The 18575-nt window shown below is 48.6% G+C and overlaps 1 protein-coding gene across 1 annotated transcript; it reads right to left on the bottom strand.

Moving 5' to 3' along the window:
* Window positions 1-355: 355 nt before the first annotated feature.
* On the bottom strand, window positions 356-17370 carry ASB1 (ankyrin repeat and SOCS box containing 1). Its single transcript, XM_005292133.4, has 5 exons — window positions 17066-17370; window positions 13863-14004; window positions 10469-10771; window positions 3429-3814; window positions 356-2026 (listed from the first exon to the last, which is right to left on the bottom strand). The coding sequence occupies exons 1-5, from the start codon at window positions 17184-17186 to the stop codon at window positions 1893-1895; spliced, it is 1086 nt and encodes a 361-aa protein (XP_005292190.1). The 5' UTR covers window positions 17187-17370; the 3' UTR covers window positions 356-1892.
* Window positions 17371-18575: the final 1205 nt, after the last annotated feature.

Genomic DNA, 18575 nt, shown 5'->3' with positions numbered 1-18575 from the left:
ATATACATAAATATAGTATATAGAAATCAACAGCTAAATACATGAGTAAAAGGGAGGGGGAACTTCTCTCCAGCTGTGGGACCGCCTCATTGCAAACCTTGACACTCTGCTGCTGGGAGCACCGCAGAGCACATACTGCAGGGCTCAATGGGACAGGGCCCACCTATCTGTTTTTAAAGCGTCCCTATGCAGAGCATAGGAGAGGAAAGCACTCTAGGTGGTCTTCTTGGGACAGGGAGTCTCTTGTACTGATTGTATTGGGCCTAGTACAGTGGGGCCCCGGTCTGTGATTGGCGCCTGCTAGTCATTACTGCCACATAAACAATAATAAATGGAGACACTAGAAACAAAGGGCGCCTTGGCAGAGCTGCCCAGCATTCTTCTGTTGGGTGCAGTGTTACTAAGTCTTTATTCAAGATAAAACCAAGCAGCTCAGTCATCCAGACACCCCAAGAAATTGTCCTGTCCACAGCAGAAGTAGGAAACACCTGATGATTGGGGAACATTTTATCTGACAATGATGCCAACACAGGATGGGCAGGGAAGGATGGTAGTAATGTCTATATGCATGTGCCATGCTTTGCAAACTGCCGATGCCTCCCCATCAATAACTGCCTACATGGTTGTTGGAACACTGATAACATTTTAGCGGGGGCAGCGTGTTTCTAAGCAATGAAAGCAGACTAGTATTTGGTTTGGTGGAGTTTCCTGCATAGTGTAACCCCACAGCAATTTACAAGCATGGAGTTAATTACCGGTAGTGTAAGGACACTACAGATACATTTACCAAGTTATTCACTGAATAGCAGCTCCCATTTGTCCTCGGATATTTCAACCAGCATTACCGCGCATGGGGCTGTTCAGCAGAACATTGTCTTTTTGAGACGTGCCATGGGAGTTTTTCGGTGGCCCATGGACATTAGAAATGTTAGCTTATTAGAAGGCTGAGCGGCACCACATTCACGAAGGAGTGGAATAGAGCATCTGAGCAGAATCTCAGACTGACACCTTCACAGCTCATAGCCAAGCGTCCTGCCTGCTAGCCACACTGCCATGGTGAGTGCAGACCAGGCTCCTATGTGCTTTCTCCACAGCCCCATTAAGAAACCACATGCTTTTCTTCTTTCTTATGGGTTTTCCCCTTCATACCATGGCAGTGATTGCTATAGTTGGTCCTCTCCCAGGCACTCATGTAATTGGAGACCTATTTGTCTGGTAGCCCACCTTGACCTATATATATTTTGGTAGCAGGTAGGTTAGGACACCATATCACATCTGAGAGTGTTTTGAGGACACCTGCAGTTGCTCAGACCAGTTGGCTATTTCCTAGCCTTTTAGTAGTCCCAGCTCGGAATTTCTAAACAACAAAAGCCAAGTGATGTGGCTTGGGACTCTGCTGCTACTTTGCAGCAGCTAGGCACACACAAGCAATTTCATATTCTCCAGGGAACACACGGCACCAGACAAGAAACCCAATGCATTCCCCCCAGAATGAGACATACAGCAGGTGAAAACACATCCATTTGCCATATGCACAGTAGCAATTGTCAGCTCCTCAAGGGAGTAAGGTCAAAGTAAGGACAGCTGAAGCATGAGAAACTAATGGAACTGAACTGTTGTACATGCCCATTATTGATAAGGTCAGGCATTTTATAGGCAGATAAAAGCCCACCAATTGAGTAGGTACAACTTCAACATACAATAGTGTTGCTAAAACCCAAGACAAGTTACAAGTAGCAGCAACAGAGGTAGTGTTATAACAAATAACCTTATGCAAATAACCATAGGATATATTTCAAAACAGCACTGGGGGAGGAGGGGCGATTGGCACCTGTTTTCATCAGCTCACTCATTTCTTACAGCAAACTGTCCCCAAAGCAGCTGATTGCGTTCTAGCTCTGTTTGTGAAGTAAAAATTGTTTGATAGGATCTGGGACTGGAAGAGTATGTATCAGATGCAGATGGTATTTGCCAAGTATCCTCCGCAGGGCCACACGGCACAAAGACAATAAGCTCCTGGGGCAGCCTGCAATCAAAATAACAAAGGGGAAGAGAGAAAGGAATAAAAGAGCAGATGTAAATTGCACTGGGACAGATCTCCCTCTGGTGTAAATTGCCATAGCGCTAACAACTTCAATGGAGCTATGCTGATTTACACCCCTGGGGATTGGCTCCCTCCCCATGCCCTTGTCCTATACCAGAATAGAAATTCACAGTTGATTCTTGCAAGGATCAGACAATGCACTCTGCAAAAGCTCAGTACCCAGGGCAGGCAGGAGTGTGTCTGACACTAAGGCCTCTGGATCAGACCCTCAGCAGCAATAAAGCGGCACAACTCCAATGAAGTCAGGGGAGCTACGCCAATTTACACCTGGTTCTCTGTTTACTAGGGGAAATCTCCAGCTCCCCCGAATGCTCAAAGTTACACACATTTTCTTTTTGACTTAAGCATCCCCCGGCACATAAAAACAATTAACACTGGGTACAGCTGGGACCTCTTCTCACGACCTTTCCGCAATGATGCCCTGCAAACCTACTCCCCTTCCCTGGCCCCTCTATTTCACATGAGATGTGCAGGGTGCACTGCCTGCTAAGCAGGAGTTGGATGGACATCACACCGGGCAGGGAGCTGTTATTCTAATCTCTCCCATGTGGGCGGCTCAGCTTCAAGTGTGGTTTATGGGGAGGAATGTACAGACCTGAAAAGCTTTCTCAGAGCCTGAATCCAGGATCCTCACAAGCACCTGGGGTCTTTCCAATGCTAAAAAGCCAAACTCCAACAAGGTGCAGCCTGGGGGTTCCTCTCACTTCTTCCTTAACTCTTTAGTTCCTACTTTTCAAGAGGACCCTGTCTTCAGCACTTCCCCCATGGCCACACGTTTGCTCCTCCCACCCCTGCTCCCGCTTCTTGCCACCACTGTTCCTCTGCTGCTTTGCTTCCCAGCCAGCATGCTGCAGCTAGTGACACTAGGCCAGCTGGCCCATATATTCAGGGCCAGATAGGTACTATAGGTTCAGGCCTAGGACTCCGGCACCAGGACTTGGAAAATGGGATCAGAATCTCAGCTCTGATGTTTTCAAAGTTAAGTTCTAGCCCTGTTGGACTCAATCAAGCTGGAAACATCACTTGAGTGTAACTGAGGCCTGCCTGAATTAGCAGACAACCTGAAACAAGAGCCCCAAGAGGTGCAGACTGCCCTGTTGATCTTACCTCTGAAACCCGCTGCCAGCCCAAGGAGGGCTGGCGCCATGCTCCAGTGGCAGAGCCATGACATAGGGGTGGGGTAAGGAGTGTGGAGTGTGTCTAGGGCTCTGAACTGCCTCAGTCAGCCCTAGCTACAAACACCACAGCCAAAGGGAAACCGTTTGCTGTGCTTCTCTCTTGGCAGCACTAGCAAGTCAATGCTGAGGACTCGCCAGCCACTTACTCCTGGCTTCTTTGAACACCTGCATGGCTTCTGGGTTGACTTTGACTCTTCCAGTCGATTCGGCACCCAGGGCCTCTGCCTTCACCAGGTTCAAGTTGGCTCCAAAGTCAATCAAGAGGTTGACGAAGGCTGGCTCGCAGCCGTGTCTCAAGACAGCATCCATCACGCAGACCGGGGAGCCCCTGGAGAAGCCCTGGATGTTGACGGGGCCGCAGCAGTTAAAATCGGGGTTGGCTCCGGCCTGGAGCAGCAGCTTGAAGCACTGGAGGTTGTGATAGGCAGCGCTGATGTACAGAGGGCAGACCACCAAGGAAGTGAGTGGGCGAGAGGCGGGGCTGGGGACCCGCGAGGGCAAGTGGTGGTTAACGTCCACATCAGCGCCATACCTGAGCGTGAAAAAACAAAAGCTATCTTGGTACAGAGGCAGGCGGGTGCAAGCGCACGGGGCCTCCAGAGGGAAATGCTTGAAAGCAATAATACGACTGCAGCTCAGGTGCGTGGAGAAGCTGGAAATCACTGAGAAGGCAGGAGAGCCCCACCGCCACTAGTCATCCAGGGCATACATCTAGGATACTTTGCTGGCTGCCAGCCTCATAGTATCTGTGCACTTAGCCTAACACTCCGTATGGGGCGGGGGGAAGGGACAGTGTGATTATTCCAACTGTACAGGTGGGAACTGAGAGACTCCTTGCGAGAGTGGCTGGACTAGAAATGGCTCTGACAGCTTTACCCCCTTCCCACGCACAAGGGTTTTCTTGACACCCAAGCAGCACAAAGCAGCAGCAGTAGAGGCCAGAATATGGCCCACTACCTAAACAGCCCCGTGAAGGATTCATGAATTGCAGGGACAAACCAGATGGTGTTAAACATTGACTTAAATTACAGGCTCACATTCCACAGGGGTAAATTTAGGCTCCTGAAAGTTGGAGCATTCTGGATCACCTGCCAAGACACCCTACTGCTGCCCCTTCTCTACCCGACATAGAGTGGCAGACTGCATTGGGGAGGTGAGCACAGTGTATGCTGCGCTGTCCAGTCCACAACTAGCCCAGTGGTGGCTATGGCCACTCCGGTGGTTGTTGGTCCCCAGGAAAGCAGAGATGTGACTTAGGCACTTTCCTCTCCCCGTCATAACAGCTGTGCTGAGCATTGTCTTTGTGCAGCTAAATACTCTGCCCTGAGTGACCAGTGTATAAAATCCACCGTTAATGGTTTGGCTAGGGGATGTGTAAATAACTCAGCTCCTCAATGAAGGGGTGCCGGATAGGCACTAAAACAACTTCCCCACCCAGAAGGAGATGAGTAGTTAATGTGTTAGCACAATCGCTCCAATTGTTGCAAACAATGAAGGAAACTGAAACACAAATCTGTGCTAAATAGAGGAGTGTAACAAATTTCAAGATTCTCACTTCAATGGGAACTCAAATAGTGGAAATCCAATGATAATGTCAAATGCAGGAGTTTTCCCCTGACCTCAGCAGTTTATGCTAAATAGATGTACCAAATTCCAAGCTTGTGGCAAATTGGGAACATATAAAATAATTATGCCAGTCAGCCAGCCATCCCCTGACAATTGTATTACCCTAGAATTAAATATTATGAGATATGGCATTATAGATCACTTTTACCATATATTCAGGTAGTTGGGTTTTTTTATTATGGTTTGACAGCTGCCATCTTGGCCAATGCACCAGAGATGAACCATGGATCTTCAGAGCTAAAGGCACAAGCTGCTATTGCATGAGCTAAACTACCAACACTTTCTCGGGAGGGCTGTAACAGACGCATATACTGTGGACCAGGAACAGAGTGGGAACTGTAGAATCCATTCACCGAGGGGTTACAGTTAGAGCTATACAAATAACTGATTTTTCAGTTCACTAGCTACACATGCAAAAAAATGTTAAAAGATCATTTTGCTGAAATGTTTTCAATTTTTCAGCAAACCAAATAATAATAATTAAAAAATCTTTTGTGTAGTTTGTTTTTTAACCCTTTTTAAAATAAAATAGACGTACAATTCAAAATAAGAAGTCGTTTTGAATCAAAATGATTTGTTTAGAAATGTCAGAACATTTCAATTGTTTCTGACTTTTTTTCCTGTTTGTTTTTGACCGAAAAATATGGTGAATTTGACACAAATTCACAAAATGTCTCAAATCTGCATTTTTCAGCAAAAGAAGGTTTTGTCCAAAAACTTTCACCCACCTCTAGGTACAATGGAACAACACAATACAATTTAAGGGGCTGATTCTCAAAAGCGTTCTGCTTTGGTCTAGCTCTGCACTCACTGAATTCAATGGACTTCAAAGAGATCAGATAATCCGATATAGAGTGCTTTTGAAAATCTCACCCTAAATGTTTAGAATCTATGTTGTTATGCTATAGATGCTACTTTGATTGTACAAGGCATGGAACTATACATTTTACATGTGTAGCATGTGCAACTGAGTGGATCAAACACTGAATGAACAGAAAATATGAGGGTTTTTTTCCCTTTTTGGAAAAGACTGCTGGAGAATAAGAATAGCACAAAGAATATTTGTTCCCTTTAAAAATATTTAATTTGAAACACTGTAATACCGCATTTGACTGAAAAATAATAATAGCCATGTTTGATATATACAGTATTGTACCCATCCAGTACAGAGCACATGCTTCCGAAATGCTGCGATTGCACCTATTTTACATACCGTACATGTTAATAAATCAGGATGGGGGAAGAACGATCCAGCCTCTTTTAGCCATTTTTAATTGCTCCTTTGCAACAGCCAAGGATGGATTCTGGATAGAGTAGAAGTGTCGTGCTTTCCCTTCAGAGTAATACAATGCTCTTCCAATCAGGAATAACTCGCTTGGGTTTGTAATCCGAGCATTCAGAGAATGAGGCTTTTCTGCTTTCCTGGATATTGTAGGATTCCTCTTTCCAGTTATTAAAACATTCTGGGCCAAATTCCGTCTAGATCTTTATGAAGCTCTCACTGAAATCAGTGGGTTTCTGGCCATGTTACTGCAAATGCTTATTCATGTGCTTTAACTCTGAAGATATGAATAGTCCCACTAAAGTCAAGCATGTGCAGAACTAGTTGCAAGATCAGGGGCCATTCAAGCACATCCAAGTGCTGAATTTGGCACTTTGTGCATATTTATCTGCGCTCCTCTTCACGGCATGGCACAGAGACTGAGCCCTCAGAGGATGAATGAGAGGTGGCTGTGGGCATGAGTGGAGAAGACAGGACATTACATGGTAACTTCCCCCAAACACACACGGCAAAGTGGTCTCGGTCTCCTCCATAGTCACAACCCAACAGCTCAGCTTTACTTAGCCAAGGCTTAAGCTAAGAGAAAGGAGAAAGTAGCCAGGGAACAGCAGATCTCTAAAGAACTGTTCCCCTCTCAAAGAGGTTTTCAATGTTCTGTGCTGAATTGAGGCCATACTGCATATAATGGTTTTGTCCTAGAAAGTTTTCATTTAAATCGGGTTTCTAGGAAAATGGCAAAGGCTTGGAGCCAAGCAATGGGACTCCTCCCATGAGTAAGGCCTGGTTTCCTTTGCAACTAGCTGGTCAAAAATTCTCTCTTGAAACTGCTTCTCAGCAGAAAATTGGGTTTTCAATTAAATGAAAATTTTTTGCAAAAAATCTCTGCGTTCCACAGAATTGTTTGATTTTTTCATCAAAACCCAAATGGCTGAAAAATCAAACTTGGAAATATTTCTATTTGGATTTGCTGCCACAGTGCCTCATTGCAGCTGAAGTTCGGTTTTCTCATGCCCCATTTTCTTCTATGGGCCGGATTCCCTGCCAGACTACATCTCCACAATGCACCATGGCCAGTGACTCCCATAATGCACCTAGGGTGACCAGACAGCAAGTGTGAAAAATCGGGACAGGGGGTGGAGGGATAATAGGAGCCTATATAAGAAAAAGCCCCAAATATCAGGACTGTCCCTATAAAATCGGGACATCTGGTCACCCTTTGGGGAGGGCAGTTTTTTTCATGAAAAAAGCCATTTCCTGACCAGCTCTGCTAAGTTATGCTTTTTAAAACAAAATCAGTCAAACTTTTTAAAAGTTTGTAAGTATTGCTACAATTCCCCATGACTTTGTCAGTTTTACACTGCCCTTAATGGAATAAGCAGAATATATATCTCTTAATATCCTGGCTCTGCCCTCAATTAGACTAAAAGTATGATGCAATATCCCAAGATGATTATGTAACAGGCTGTTAGGAAAGTAATCTAGATTACAGTCATATAATTGTAAATATTTCCACCAGTCTTACTATAAAATGGATTACCATTCCATAGCTACATTGATAGTTGATAAAATTTACATATAATGTCCTATCAGTTCCTGCTTTTTGCCTGGTATTCTGGTCCAGCAATTGTAGCAGGTCACAGGATTTCAGAAATTGTAATTGTGCTACCATATGATTTAATAAACCAAATCCAACAGAATCAATAGCAACTGTGGAGTTTGTATGTTAACAGGAAGACACTCATTTACTGATAATTAACTGGGAATAGGGTTTTTTGAAGAATATGGAAATGTATAATTACATCTGGGTAAAAATATGTCATTTTATTACATTTACTCTGTCAAGGAAAGAGTAACTTAGATCAATATTTTTAACCTTCTACAGAGCTCCGTAAGTCAGGATTGTGTTTTAAAGTAAGCAATTCTGAATAGATCTATGAAATCCCTATTCCAAGATACTTGAAAATTTTGGGCAATATGACAATTTGGTATTAACTTAGCAGCTTTGGGAGAAACATTGCCTAATAAAAAAGATATTGGACAAACTCCAGTTAATTTTTAATCCTGAAAGTTTTCCAGAATCATGCTTTTAATATTGCTGGCAAGGCATCTTTGGAGGCAGACATATAAATCAATACATCAACTCCACGTGCTGAAATACCATTTGCTATGTTTTGTACTGTGCTAGCAAATATACTGGGGGAGATTCTTAGGAATGTAGCTAGTGGGTTCATACTGACGTGTATACATGCAACAGAGGAGAACATTCAAGTTTACAGGGCCCAGTACAAAGCGCATTCAGAGGCTATCAACCCTGCTTGAGGGTTTAAGCCAACCTCTAAGTGCTGGGGGTAGGAAGAAACTTCACAGGGGTGTTCTCCCAAAGCAGCCTACTCTAGGGTTTCTTGCACCTTGCTTGGAAGCAGCTGTGACTAGCCACTCCTGAGCCAGGATACTGGACAAGATGATCTATAGGTCTAATCCTATGCCCCTGTGACTTGGTGGGCCCATAACGAGCTAGGACCATGATTTTCAAAAAGCTGGGCTCCCAAATCCACCTTTGCTGCAGAGTTAACTCGGGCTTTTACTTGGGATTGCCCCAATCCCTCTTTCCTGACACATACAGACCCCTCCCAGCTAACTGGTGATGCTTTAAGTAAAGACTAGCTGTCTTGTTCTGAGACTATAGGCTAAAGCCAAATTAAGTGAGGCTTTCCCTTGGGTTTGCAGTGAGGACGCAGGCTAAGTCACGGGAGTGCTGACAGTCCTCCAATGCCTTCCCACAATTCCTTTTGTATACCCAGAAGAATAGAAAAAAGTTCTCTCACAATTCACTGGGAAAGAATCAAAGCAGCTCAGGTGACAACAGTACAAAGAACCATGGGCCACGTCCCAGAAATCCTAGTTACGCTCACGAGGAGAGCAGCACCAGTGAAGACCCAGTAAGTCAGGTGTGGCTGCTCACATCCAGGCGAGGCCAACACTGGTGCTGCTCACCCCACTTAACTCTGTGGTGATGACAGATCCCAAGTCATTTCAATAAGCAGCCTGATTTTCATAAATGATGAGCACCTACAATCCCATTAAAGTTTGTGGGAGCTCCAGGGGGCTCCTTTGAGAATCAGGCCACTTATCCAGGTATCTAAATACAGGTTTAGGAGCCTAAATGTGGGCACCTGGTTGTGGCCAGTTTGGTCCTCAGGCATTGTGAACAATTTCTAGGAACATAAAACAAGGATTGTATAGCGAAATCAAAGATCATCATCCATCATTCTTATCCTTTAATGTCGTATCTTATTGAAGTGCTTTGCACATTGACCAGAAGTCTTTGCCCGGGATTTTTTTTGGTTTTATTGACCTTACAAAAGAAACTTCAAGCTCTCCACCAAAATAGTTGTAGGCACCTAATTTCTCAGCTGATCTGCTGCTTTGTAACTTTCTGTACCAACACTTTGCATTAGAGCTGGTCACAAATTAGAAGTCAAAACAGCATTCTGTTGGAAACTGCTTGGGGTTCTCAGCTGCACATCTGCTCTGAGCATTCAGTTCAAATCTCCTGTTGAAATCCCTTCTCAGACACAGGCGGGACTTGAACTAAGGGTCTCCTGGGTCCCAGGTGTGTGACCGAACCACTGGTGGAACTGGAGGCCTGTGGCAAGCCTAAGAAGGGAGGGGCAGCACTTTGAAGGGGGGGAGATCGGGTTTCAATGTAATGTGATGACAGATGGGGAGGTGGCGGAGGGATCCGAAGAGGGGAACAACCAAGTGAGAGCAGTTGCACCAGAGGGGAGATGTTGGAAGCTGGACTAGAAGGACCTGCCATGGAGCAGATGAGGGGAGTGCGCCATCTGTGCACTCCATGAGTTTGAAGAGAAATGCGGGGAGGGAGACAGAAGGCAGGACTAAAGGAGAGTTTGTGAGGGTAGAGGAGAGAATCATAGATCATAGAATATCAGGGTTGGAAGGAACCTCAGGAGGTCATCTAGTCCAACCCCCTGCTTAAAGCAGGACCAATCCCCAACTAAATCATCCCAGCCAGGGATTTGTCAAGCCTGACCTTACAAACCTCTAAGGAAGGAGATTCCATCACCTCCCTAGGTAACCCATTCCAGAGAGGGTTTATTGTGAAGGGAAGGAGCCAGGGGAAAAGGAAGGGCCAAGGGAGGTTAGGAGACATACAGGACACTCTCTTTCCTCCCTGGCTCTGGATGCTGTATCAAATCTATGGCACCCCACAGACTGACCCTGAGCTGGGAAGATAAGGGGACCGACTATACTTGCCTTATTAGCTCTCTAAGGATGTCAGCCCTGCCCACGCGGGAGGTGTGGTACACAGGGGTGCTGCGATGGTGACGGCTCCCGTTGGGGTCTGCGCCAGCTTCCAGCAAGATTTGGGCGCACTCCAGGTGCCCGTTCACCACGGCCACGTAGAGGGCTGTCTGCCCCTTCACATCCACCAGATCAATCTCCGCCCCTTTCTGGAGGAGGAAATCCACGCAGTTGCCATGGCCGGCGGTGGCAGCGATGCGCAGCGGGGTGCAGGGCAGCCAGCCGCAGCACCACACGGACTTCTCGTTGATTCGGCTGAGTGAGGGGACAACAGAACAGAGTTATCTGTCATGCGCACGGCTTCTGCCGGGATACAGCCCTGCCTCCCCCCAGACCCCAAAGGAACATAGCGGGTAAGCCAGAGGTATGGCGTATGCCCTTGTCTCTTGAAGCCTCATCTAGTACCTTTATTATGTTAGCACAGAGAAGTGCCCACCAATATCAGGGCCCTATGGCACTGCGTGCTGTAGGTACACATAACAAGGGACTGCCATTGGCCCAGGGAACTTACAACCTAAAGTAGACGAAGGATTATTAGCCTCGTTATACTGATGGAGAGGTGAGGCACAGAATGGCGAAATGGGCAGACAGTGCAGAGCTGGGAGCTGAAGACAGATCACCAGGGTCCTGATTTAGCATTTTAACCACAAGAGCACCCTCCGGCCCGAAGAAAGAGCAAAGATCTGTTTTGACAAAGAGGATCTTGCATGTCTGCTTGCGGTGCGATATTCTATGTTCAAGGGTGAAACCGAAATGCGATTTCACTAGCAAAGCTGTCATTTACAAACCAGCTTTGCTAGCACCATCACAGCCTAAGTAGGTTTTTTCACAGACAAGAAGCGAGAGTGCGCCGAGCACACACCGGGCTGTGAGCTGCAACAAGGACCCTGTGACTGTGCCAGAAGAGCAAGGGAGAGAGAAGGGGTGAGGAGGAAGGCCGGGAAGAGTTAGTGACTGATGCCAGGTCTCCCCGAGAAATGTTTGCTTGTACAGCCGTGTCATGGATGTCTGAATTTGTCTTAGCTTCACCTTCCAGCCGTTGGACCAGACTATACTTTTGCCTGTGAAACTGAAGAGCCCATTATCAAATACTTGTTCCCCTCATGGGTCCTTAGAGAATGTGATCAAGTCGCCCCTTAATGAAGCTAAACAGATTGAGCTCCTTGAGTGATCGCTATCAAGCATGTTTTCCAACCCTTTAATCCTTCTCATGTCACTTAGGGACTGGTTTTTTGCAACTGTTCTTTACAGGCAAAAGCCCTACTGTAGACACAGTTATCCTGGCATAAAAGTGCCTATTTCATTCACTGAAGTGGTATACGTGATCCCAGAAAAGGGACGCTGCATAAACCATAGAGCTATCCCAGCAAAACTTTTCTGGCCTAGGCTAGGCCTCAGAGCACGGATACAGCAATGTCCTCAATGGGCAGGCAGCGCAGCCCATGACCTGGGTGTTCTCAGCGCTGCCTCTCCCGCTGCTTAAGTGAGTCACTTCACCACTCCAGGCGTCAGTGCTCGCATCTGTGCAATGGGGCAATAGCACTTCATTTCCCCCCCCCCCCCACACACACACACACACACCATCCTTAATCCAGGTTATCAGTTTATACTGTAAATTCTTCAAGGGCAGGAGTTTCTCTCGATAGGGGTTTGCATGGTGCCTGGCACAACAGGGCCTCTAAGCCCAGCTGGAATATAAATAATAATCAAGTGAGGCTGATGGGCACAAATAGGTGACAGGTGGAAACTTTATCAAACTCGGTGGGCTGAGTGACAAAAGGAATGCCCCGGAAATGTGCTAGGGACAAAGCAGTTCATTCTTAGAAGGGCTGGCTCATTCTGATTCTTGCTGAAAGGGCAATTTCAGACTAGTGTTGTGATTCTGCAGTTTACTCAGCAATGCAGGAAAATTAATTAAATATCCCAATGGACACAGACCTAGGCTGGGCCAAATTTTTAACATAGGGCATTTCAGTTTTCTATGTGATTGTAATCCCCTCTGCATGGTTTTGCCATTACACGTAGACTTCTATTTTCCCATTATTTTATTTCCAGGCTGAGCTGAAGCGAATTCACAAGCAGAGGTTGGATATTTATAACTGTACGTTACTCAGTTGAAATTTGCTTGGTGTGGGATTAGATGTTACCCGAGCAGCCTCTAACCAGCCATACAAAGAGCCCGCTGGGTCCTGCCACGCTGCGGAAGTGCTCAGCTCACTGTGCCCCATGGGAACTGCTGATTACTGGGAAACACAGGAAGAGGCAATCAGCTTCCCTTCCCCACTGCATTCCCAGGAGTGTCCGACCGTGGCCTCTGGAGCTGTACATTCAAAGACACCCTTCATGAGTTAAAGGAATGAGGGACTCAGTGGTGCCTAGTGCTGGGATCAGGGTATCTGCTGACCCAGGGAAGCGGGCCAAGTCAGCTGATCAATCTGTGAACTGACGGGTGTAGGAAATGTGCCAGACCCACATCCCTGAAGACACCAGTGCCTGCTAGCATTGGGGAGCAGATTTCCTGTCACCCCCCCTTTGGAGAAGGCCTGACACTGGAGGGGGAGATCTGACCTCAGGCTTCACTCCCCCACTTTCTACACAAGATCTGTTACTAGGCAGGAAGTGGCAGAGGGGCCGTTCTGGGCCCTCCACTGCATAAGTCCTTCACCGTTTCAGAACCAGCTTGCTGAGGATGGACAAGGCAGGTGAGAGTGGCGGGGAGGTATTAGATTTTTCTAAGCCTGTTCACCCCACCTGGCCTCTGAACCATCTGAGGCCCACTCATGGCCATGGCCATCTCGTGACCAGCCATACACGGAACAGGCCAATGATGTCTATGCAGCATCCCCACCAAGGAAAACACTCCCACAGGTGGCAAACTGGACAACAGCCACCGCTGAGAAGCCAAGAGAATACCACCGCTCTCTCATCCCTCCCAACAACCCCTTCGGCTCAGACAGGAGGGACAGGCTTTGGCCCAGCTGCGAGGGTGTGACAGGCCACATTGCACATGCTCTATTAACAAACCAAGACCTGCAGACAGTGTGAGAACTGAAAACCACTCGGAAGTATGCCAGGTGACATCGGGTAGGTTAAGAGCTGCAGCGTCCGCTGGCAGTATGATGAGCCAGATGCCCAGCTGGTGTAAGTCAGCATGGCTCTACTGAAGGCAATGTGTCTGTGCTGATTTACACTGCTAGGGATCCGGCCCCATTTCTCTCTATCCCAGACCCTGCCAAAAGGAAGCTTGCGTCAGACTCCCCGTCCAAGCGTCACCGAGTAGCGGGTGCTCCCAATACCCCGGCCGCGAGGGGCGTGCTGGGATTGCGGCAGGGGAAGTGAGGGTCACCTTTGGAAGCTCTCCTCCTGCAGCAAGCTCCGGAGTGTGTCCAGGTCCCCGACATAGGCAGCATTGTGCAGCCTAGTGTCTTCGCAGTGCTCGAGGGGGTGGTCGCAGAACTGCTCCCTCAGCCACTCCTTCAGATTGCGACCTGCGCTGGAGAGAGGGTCGCTGTGTTAATCCTGGAGACGCCTGGATTCAACACCTACTCCATGGCTGCAACCTTGGCCAATGCACCGGGGAGCCAACCGGGGAACTCAAAGCAGAACTTGCGACAGCTTGAGCTGTCCGGAGCCAGGGTGCTAACTTGGGGCTATAAAATCTCCTGTCTTCTGTGGTGTGGCCTATGGGGAGCTTTGTAATATTCTCCCTGGTGGGTTACACTTGCTTGTCCCTGGCAGTGTGAGGATCTGAGTGACATACAGCAGCTACCTATGCACACGGCAGACACTGAATGCTAGAGGCTTCACTAGCCAGAGCCAGCCGGGCTCTAGGGGCATGAATGGGGCTGTCTTCTGGGGAGAGACAATGCAACTGGGCAGTGCCCCACGTTGACAGGAGCACTGGCACAGCAGGAATGAGGGAGGGGACTAGTGTGTAGGGCAGGGATATTCTGGGCGCATCCAGTACCCAGCACAATGGGGCACACCCATGGCTCGGGCCTTTAGGCTCTTCCGTGCTAGGAATAAGCGTCTCTCTGCACTGGCCCCCAGCTCTGGGATTTGCCGTGTATTGTTTTCTCCTTCCCATTTCCCTGGTGGTGTCATCTGTCCACTCCTCCTCCCTTCCCTCTCCCCTTGACCCTCATCCCACTCCCATTTCTCTTCCCCTCCCTCCCCTGGGCCTGCCCACCCAGCCCTTTTCCTGCCAGGAGAGGGGGAGATGCCAAGGGCCTGAAGAGGAGTCAGCTCTTTGCTGCCGAGTTAGGAAGGCCAGGTGAGTGGAGAAGTGGTGCCATGGGCAGCTGGGCGAGCCAGGGTGGCAGCTGTCTGCGCTGCTGTGTTACAGCTCTAGGAGACCTGAGCATCCTGGGAAAGTCCCTGGGTTTGGAAAGCCAAATGGAAGTTCAAATCACTGGAAAACCAAAAGATTCCTGCTTTTCCTGAGCTTCTGGTCACCTACCCCAGAGGCCAAACCATGCCCTTCCCCCTCCCCGCCATCACACCCTCCTGATTTCCCCCTGACCTTTCACCCGGCCATCCAAGCCTCCCAGCTGTCCCTCCCACAGCGATTCCTGCTTTCGTCAGCACGTCTGTGCCAAGTGCCCAACTCACCGCCCCGCTCCAGAAACAAGCGGTGCTGTGATACACTTGCCCCTCCAAAGCCGTCCCTAACAAGGCTCACAATGAGCAGGCATGAACAGCAACCATCACTGTCAACACATGATGCAACCAGCCAGGCTGGTCACTAAGAATGGGTGAAAAGGTTTGGAATCAACAAGAATTGGCCTAACCCTCTGCCCACAACTGAAACAAACCTTGGCCCAAGCCAAAAATATGCCACTAAAGGGTTGGTGTTTTGTCCTCACAAACGCTACACATCCTAGCTCCAGCAAGGACTGGAAGTGTAAAGTACCCAATGATGCTGCAAGATGCCGTTCTCCCAAGATTTGTAGAGCAATTTAGCAGACTCGGGAGGGTCGCATCATTGGTTTAGCTGAAGCAGCCAAAGCACTGGGGAGTTCTCTGAAACATCTGTGGTTCACTTGTCACTAAATATTACCGCCAGAAAAACTAAAAGAGAAACATCTAGCTGTAACCTTAAGTATGGAGCAGCAACACAGGTAGCTAATCTTGCCATGACATTCCAGGCATAGCTGTTCCATGCTGTGCTGTCACGTACACCAGATTTTTCAGAAGAGCTCGGCTCCTGTTTAGGCAGCAATATATACGGTCAGTTTTTGCCAACAGCTCAGTGCACTGGGTGCCGAGGTCTCCTGAGAAATGCGGCCAAAGGTGTCACAAGGGCAGCCGCTGGGTGCTGAGCACTTTGAAAAATCTGGTGGGTAAATGGGAGCTGCTGGGCTCTTTTGACAGCTTGGCCCCAGTTGTGGGTGCTGCTGAGCACTTGGAAATGCAACTTGAGGTGGCTCAGCCTGTATTTTTCAAATACATGTGAACATAAGAACAGCCAGACTGGGTCAGACCAATGGTCCATCTAGCCCAGTATCCTGTCTTCCGACAGTGGCCAGTGCCAGGTGCTTCAAAGGGAATGAACTGAACAGGGAATCATCAAGTGATCCATCCCTGTCGCTCACTCCCAGCTTCTAGCACTATGTGATGCACTTTGTAGCAAGCATACAATAAACATGTGAGATGGACAACGGTATCAGGGCTCTGATGATAGCCGAGTATCTCTCCATGTTAGAAAAGCATGACTGTTACATGAGGTAGCTTTAATCAGGTGGCCAACCAGCCCTTGGGGAGAGAGCTGCAGACGCTAAGGACATTTAATTGGAGAGGCAACTGGTCAGCTTCAAATGGCAGCTCAATAAGGGAAAACAACAGAGTGATTTAATATCAGTGCTTAATTTGTGCCAGGGCTTGCCAGGGCTGAGCCCTGGCACCTTTAGGCCTGATAGTTCATAGCCCCTGCACCCCTGGGTATGGCAGCTCATACCCCCGGCACCTCGGGGCTTGCTACATCTGTTCTGAATGTAAAAAAAAATGGTTTGAACCCTGGCACCTCTTTCATTACAAATTAAGCACTATTTCATATCCATGCACACACAGAGATCACACCCGCGCACACTGGACTAGAGGCATAAACCGCCTGCTTCTCACCCAGCTATGTGGACTTGTACTTCCTTAAGAGAATGACAACTGCATGGGAGCAGAACAGAGAAACAAACCACGGGGTTTGCAAAGTCCCTTTTGTGGCGCTGCTCACACGTCCCTCTGGAAAACCCTACACAAATCCCAGAGCCCCCTGAATGGCCAGCGTTCCTGAACATCCCCTCGCTTACAGTGAGAGAATGCAGCTCCCTGTCCCCAGCCTCCCACCCCCACCGCACCACCCTGCCCCCAGAAAAAGACCAGGGGGCACTCCAGTTCCCCCCCCCCAAGTTCATTGCCAGGGAAGCAGAGCCTTGTAAAGAACAGCCCCCCCCCACCACCACCACCACCCCCAGGCAGCACCACAGAAAAGAAGGGATGCTGCAGCTAGAGACAGTCCCTCTGCTGATGCTCCTGGCTTGGCTTTCCTTACGTTACCTGCATTTCCATCTGTGGCACCGAGGGTGGCACCGTGACTGTTACTGCTCTGGGCTTCCAGGCCAGCCCCGGTTTCTCTTTGCAGGGAACCAGGACTGTTGGGGTAGCTTGCTTCAGCCATCTGGCCTACTCTTCTACACTGCAGCCCCCCAGCCACTCCCTGGCACCCCCCTGGGGCTCCACAGGGCACTCCCTACGCTGAGCTGCCCCTGGCACAGAAACCACACACAGGCTGAAGCTGGCATTTCATTTCCCTGGCCTGGCCTGGGAACACTGTGTGAGCTGCACACTGTCCCACCCTCCCTGGATCTGATTGGTGAGGGCCATGGCTCTCTGCTTCCTGCTTCTAGTTAAGGTGGTTTGGGTGGCAACACTGAACCAGAGCAGGGAAGCAATTCCTCCTTTGCAAGGGAAACAGGCTGGCTTCTCTCCCCCGGAAAGGGCAGACTTCCAGAAGCTGAACTAGCCTGTCATTCTCAGGAGCATGCCCACATCCCAAACAGAGGAGTCTGCAGAGAGGAGGGCAGAAGAAAGAGTGAAAAGGCAGGGTTGTGATAATGATCCACAGTCTATAGCACTGTCCAAATGATCACAGCAGCCGTGAGACAAGTTGGTCCCTGAGTCAGTCAGTCAGAACACAATAGCCCAAGGCTTAGTGGTGTGTTGGTTCTTTTTTCTGCAGCCCCAGCTTTCCGGCTAACCACATCTCACTCCCTTCCACATGGGCCTGCATTCAAATTGCTCCGGCTGACTCTCCTTAGATCCCCCGCAGGCCTCTTGTGGAGGGAGCAGTGTGTAGTTTGGCTAGAAATCCAACCAACACGGAACATCGTGACTTAACATTTGGCAAAGGCTTACTCACTCCGTTGAATGCTGGCAGCAGCCAGCTGGGCCATCACGTTGAGGAGGAGAGAAATGGCTGCTATCCCGACCCAGGTCTGATCGACTCTGTATGCCAGAAGCCCATTCCTGGAGGGTGGAAGGTCTGCTGGGAGGGCCAACTTGCCAAGAAAGTCCCTGCATTCTGTTCCCGGAGCACCAGGACAGGGAGCATGGGGCCTGATGCACGAGGAAGCATCAGTTTCAAGGGGAATCCTGTGCACTTGGACAGTGCGGCATTCTGCAAGAGGAAGCAACTGGCTAGGGAGAGTCCACCTTTGTAGTGCAAGGCGAAGGCGAAGGTTTGGGTTCTTCAAGCTCATGGAAATGCGATCAACAGCAGAGGCCAAACTGCTCTGGATTCATTCACCATTAAACTGTCAAGTCAAGCCCCTGGGGTTTGTAGGACTAGAGCAGCAAATGTAAAAGCTAAGAACAGATCTATACCCACTGAACCTTTTTTTCCAGCAAGTGGTAGAAAAAGAGGGAGGGGGTTGCCATGAAATTTGCAGTACCACCCTTGCTTTTGAAAACAGCCTGTCCGCTTCAGCTGCACTTTTGCAGGACGCAAAGAGCTAGAAAGAGAAATGCTCAGAATTGGAAAGCTGTTATAAGCTACCAGCTTAGTGAA

Source organism: Chrysemys picta, chromosome 11 (assembly GCF_011386835.1).
Source record: "Chrysemys picta bellii isolate R12L10 chromosome 11, ASM1138683v2, whole genome shotgun sequence".
Classification (NCBI taxonomy): domain Eukaryota; kingdom Metazoa; phylum Chordata; order Testudines; family Emydidae; genus Chrysemys; species Chrysemys picta.
Note: the sequence above shows the minus strand (reverse complement) of the source record. Positions and strands in the feature narration are given on the sequence as shown.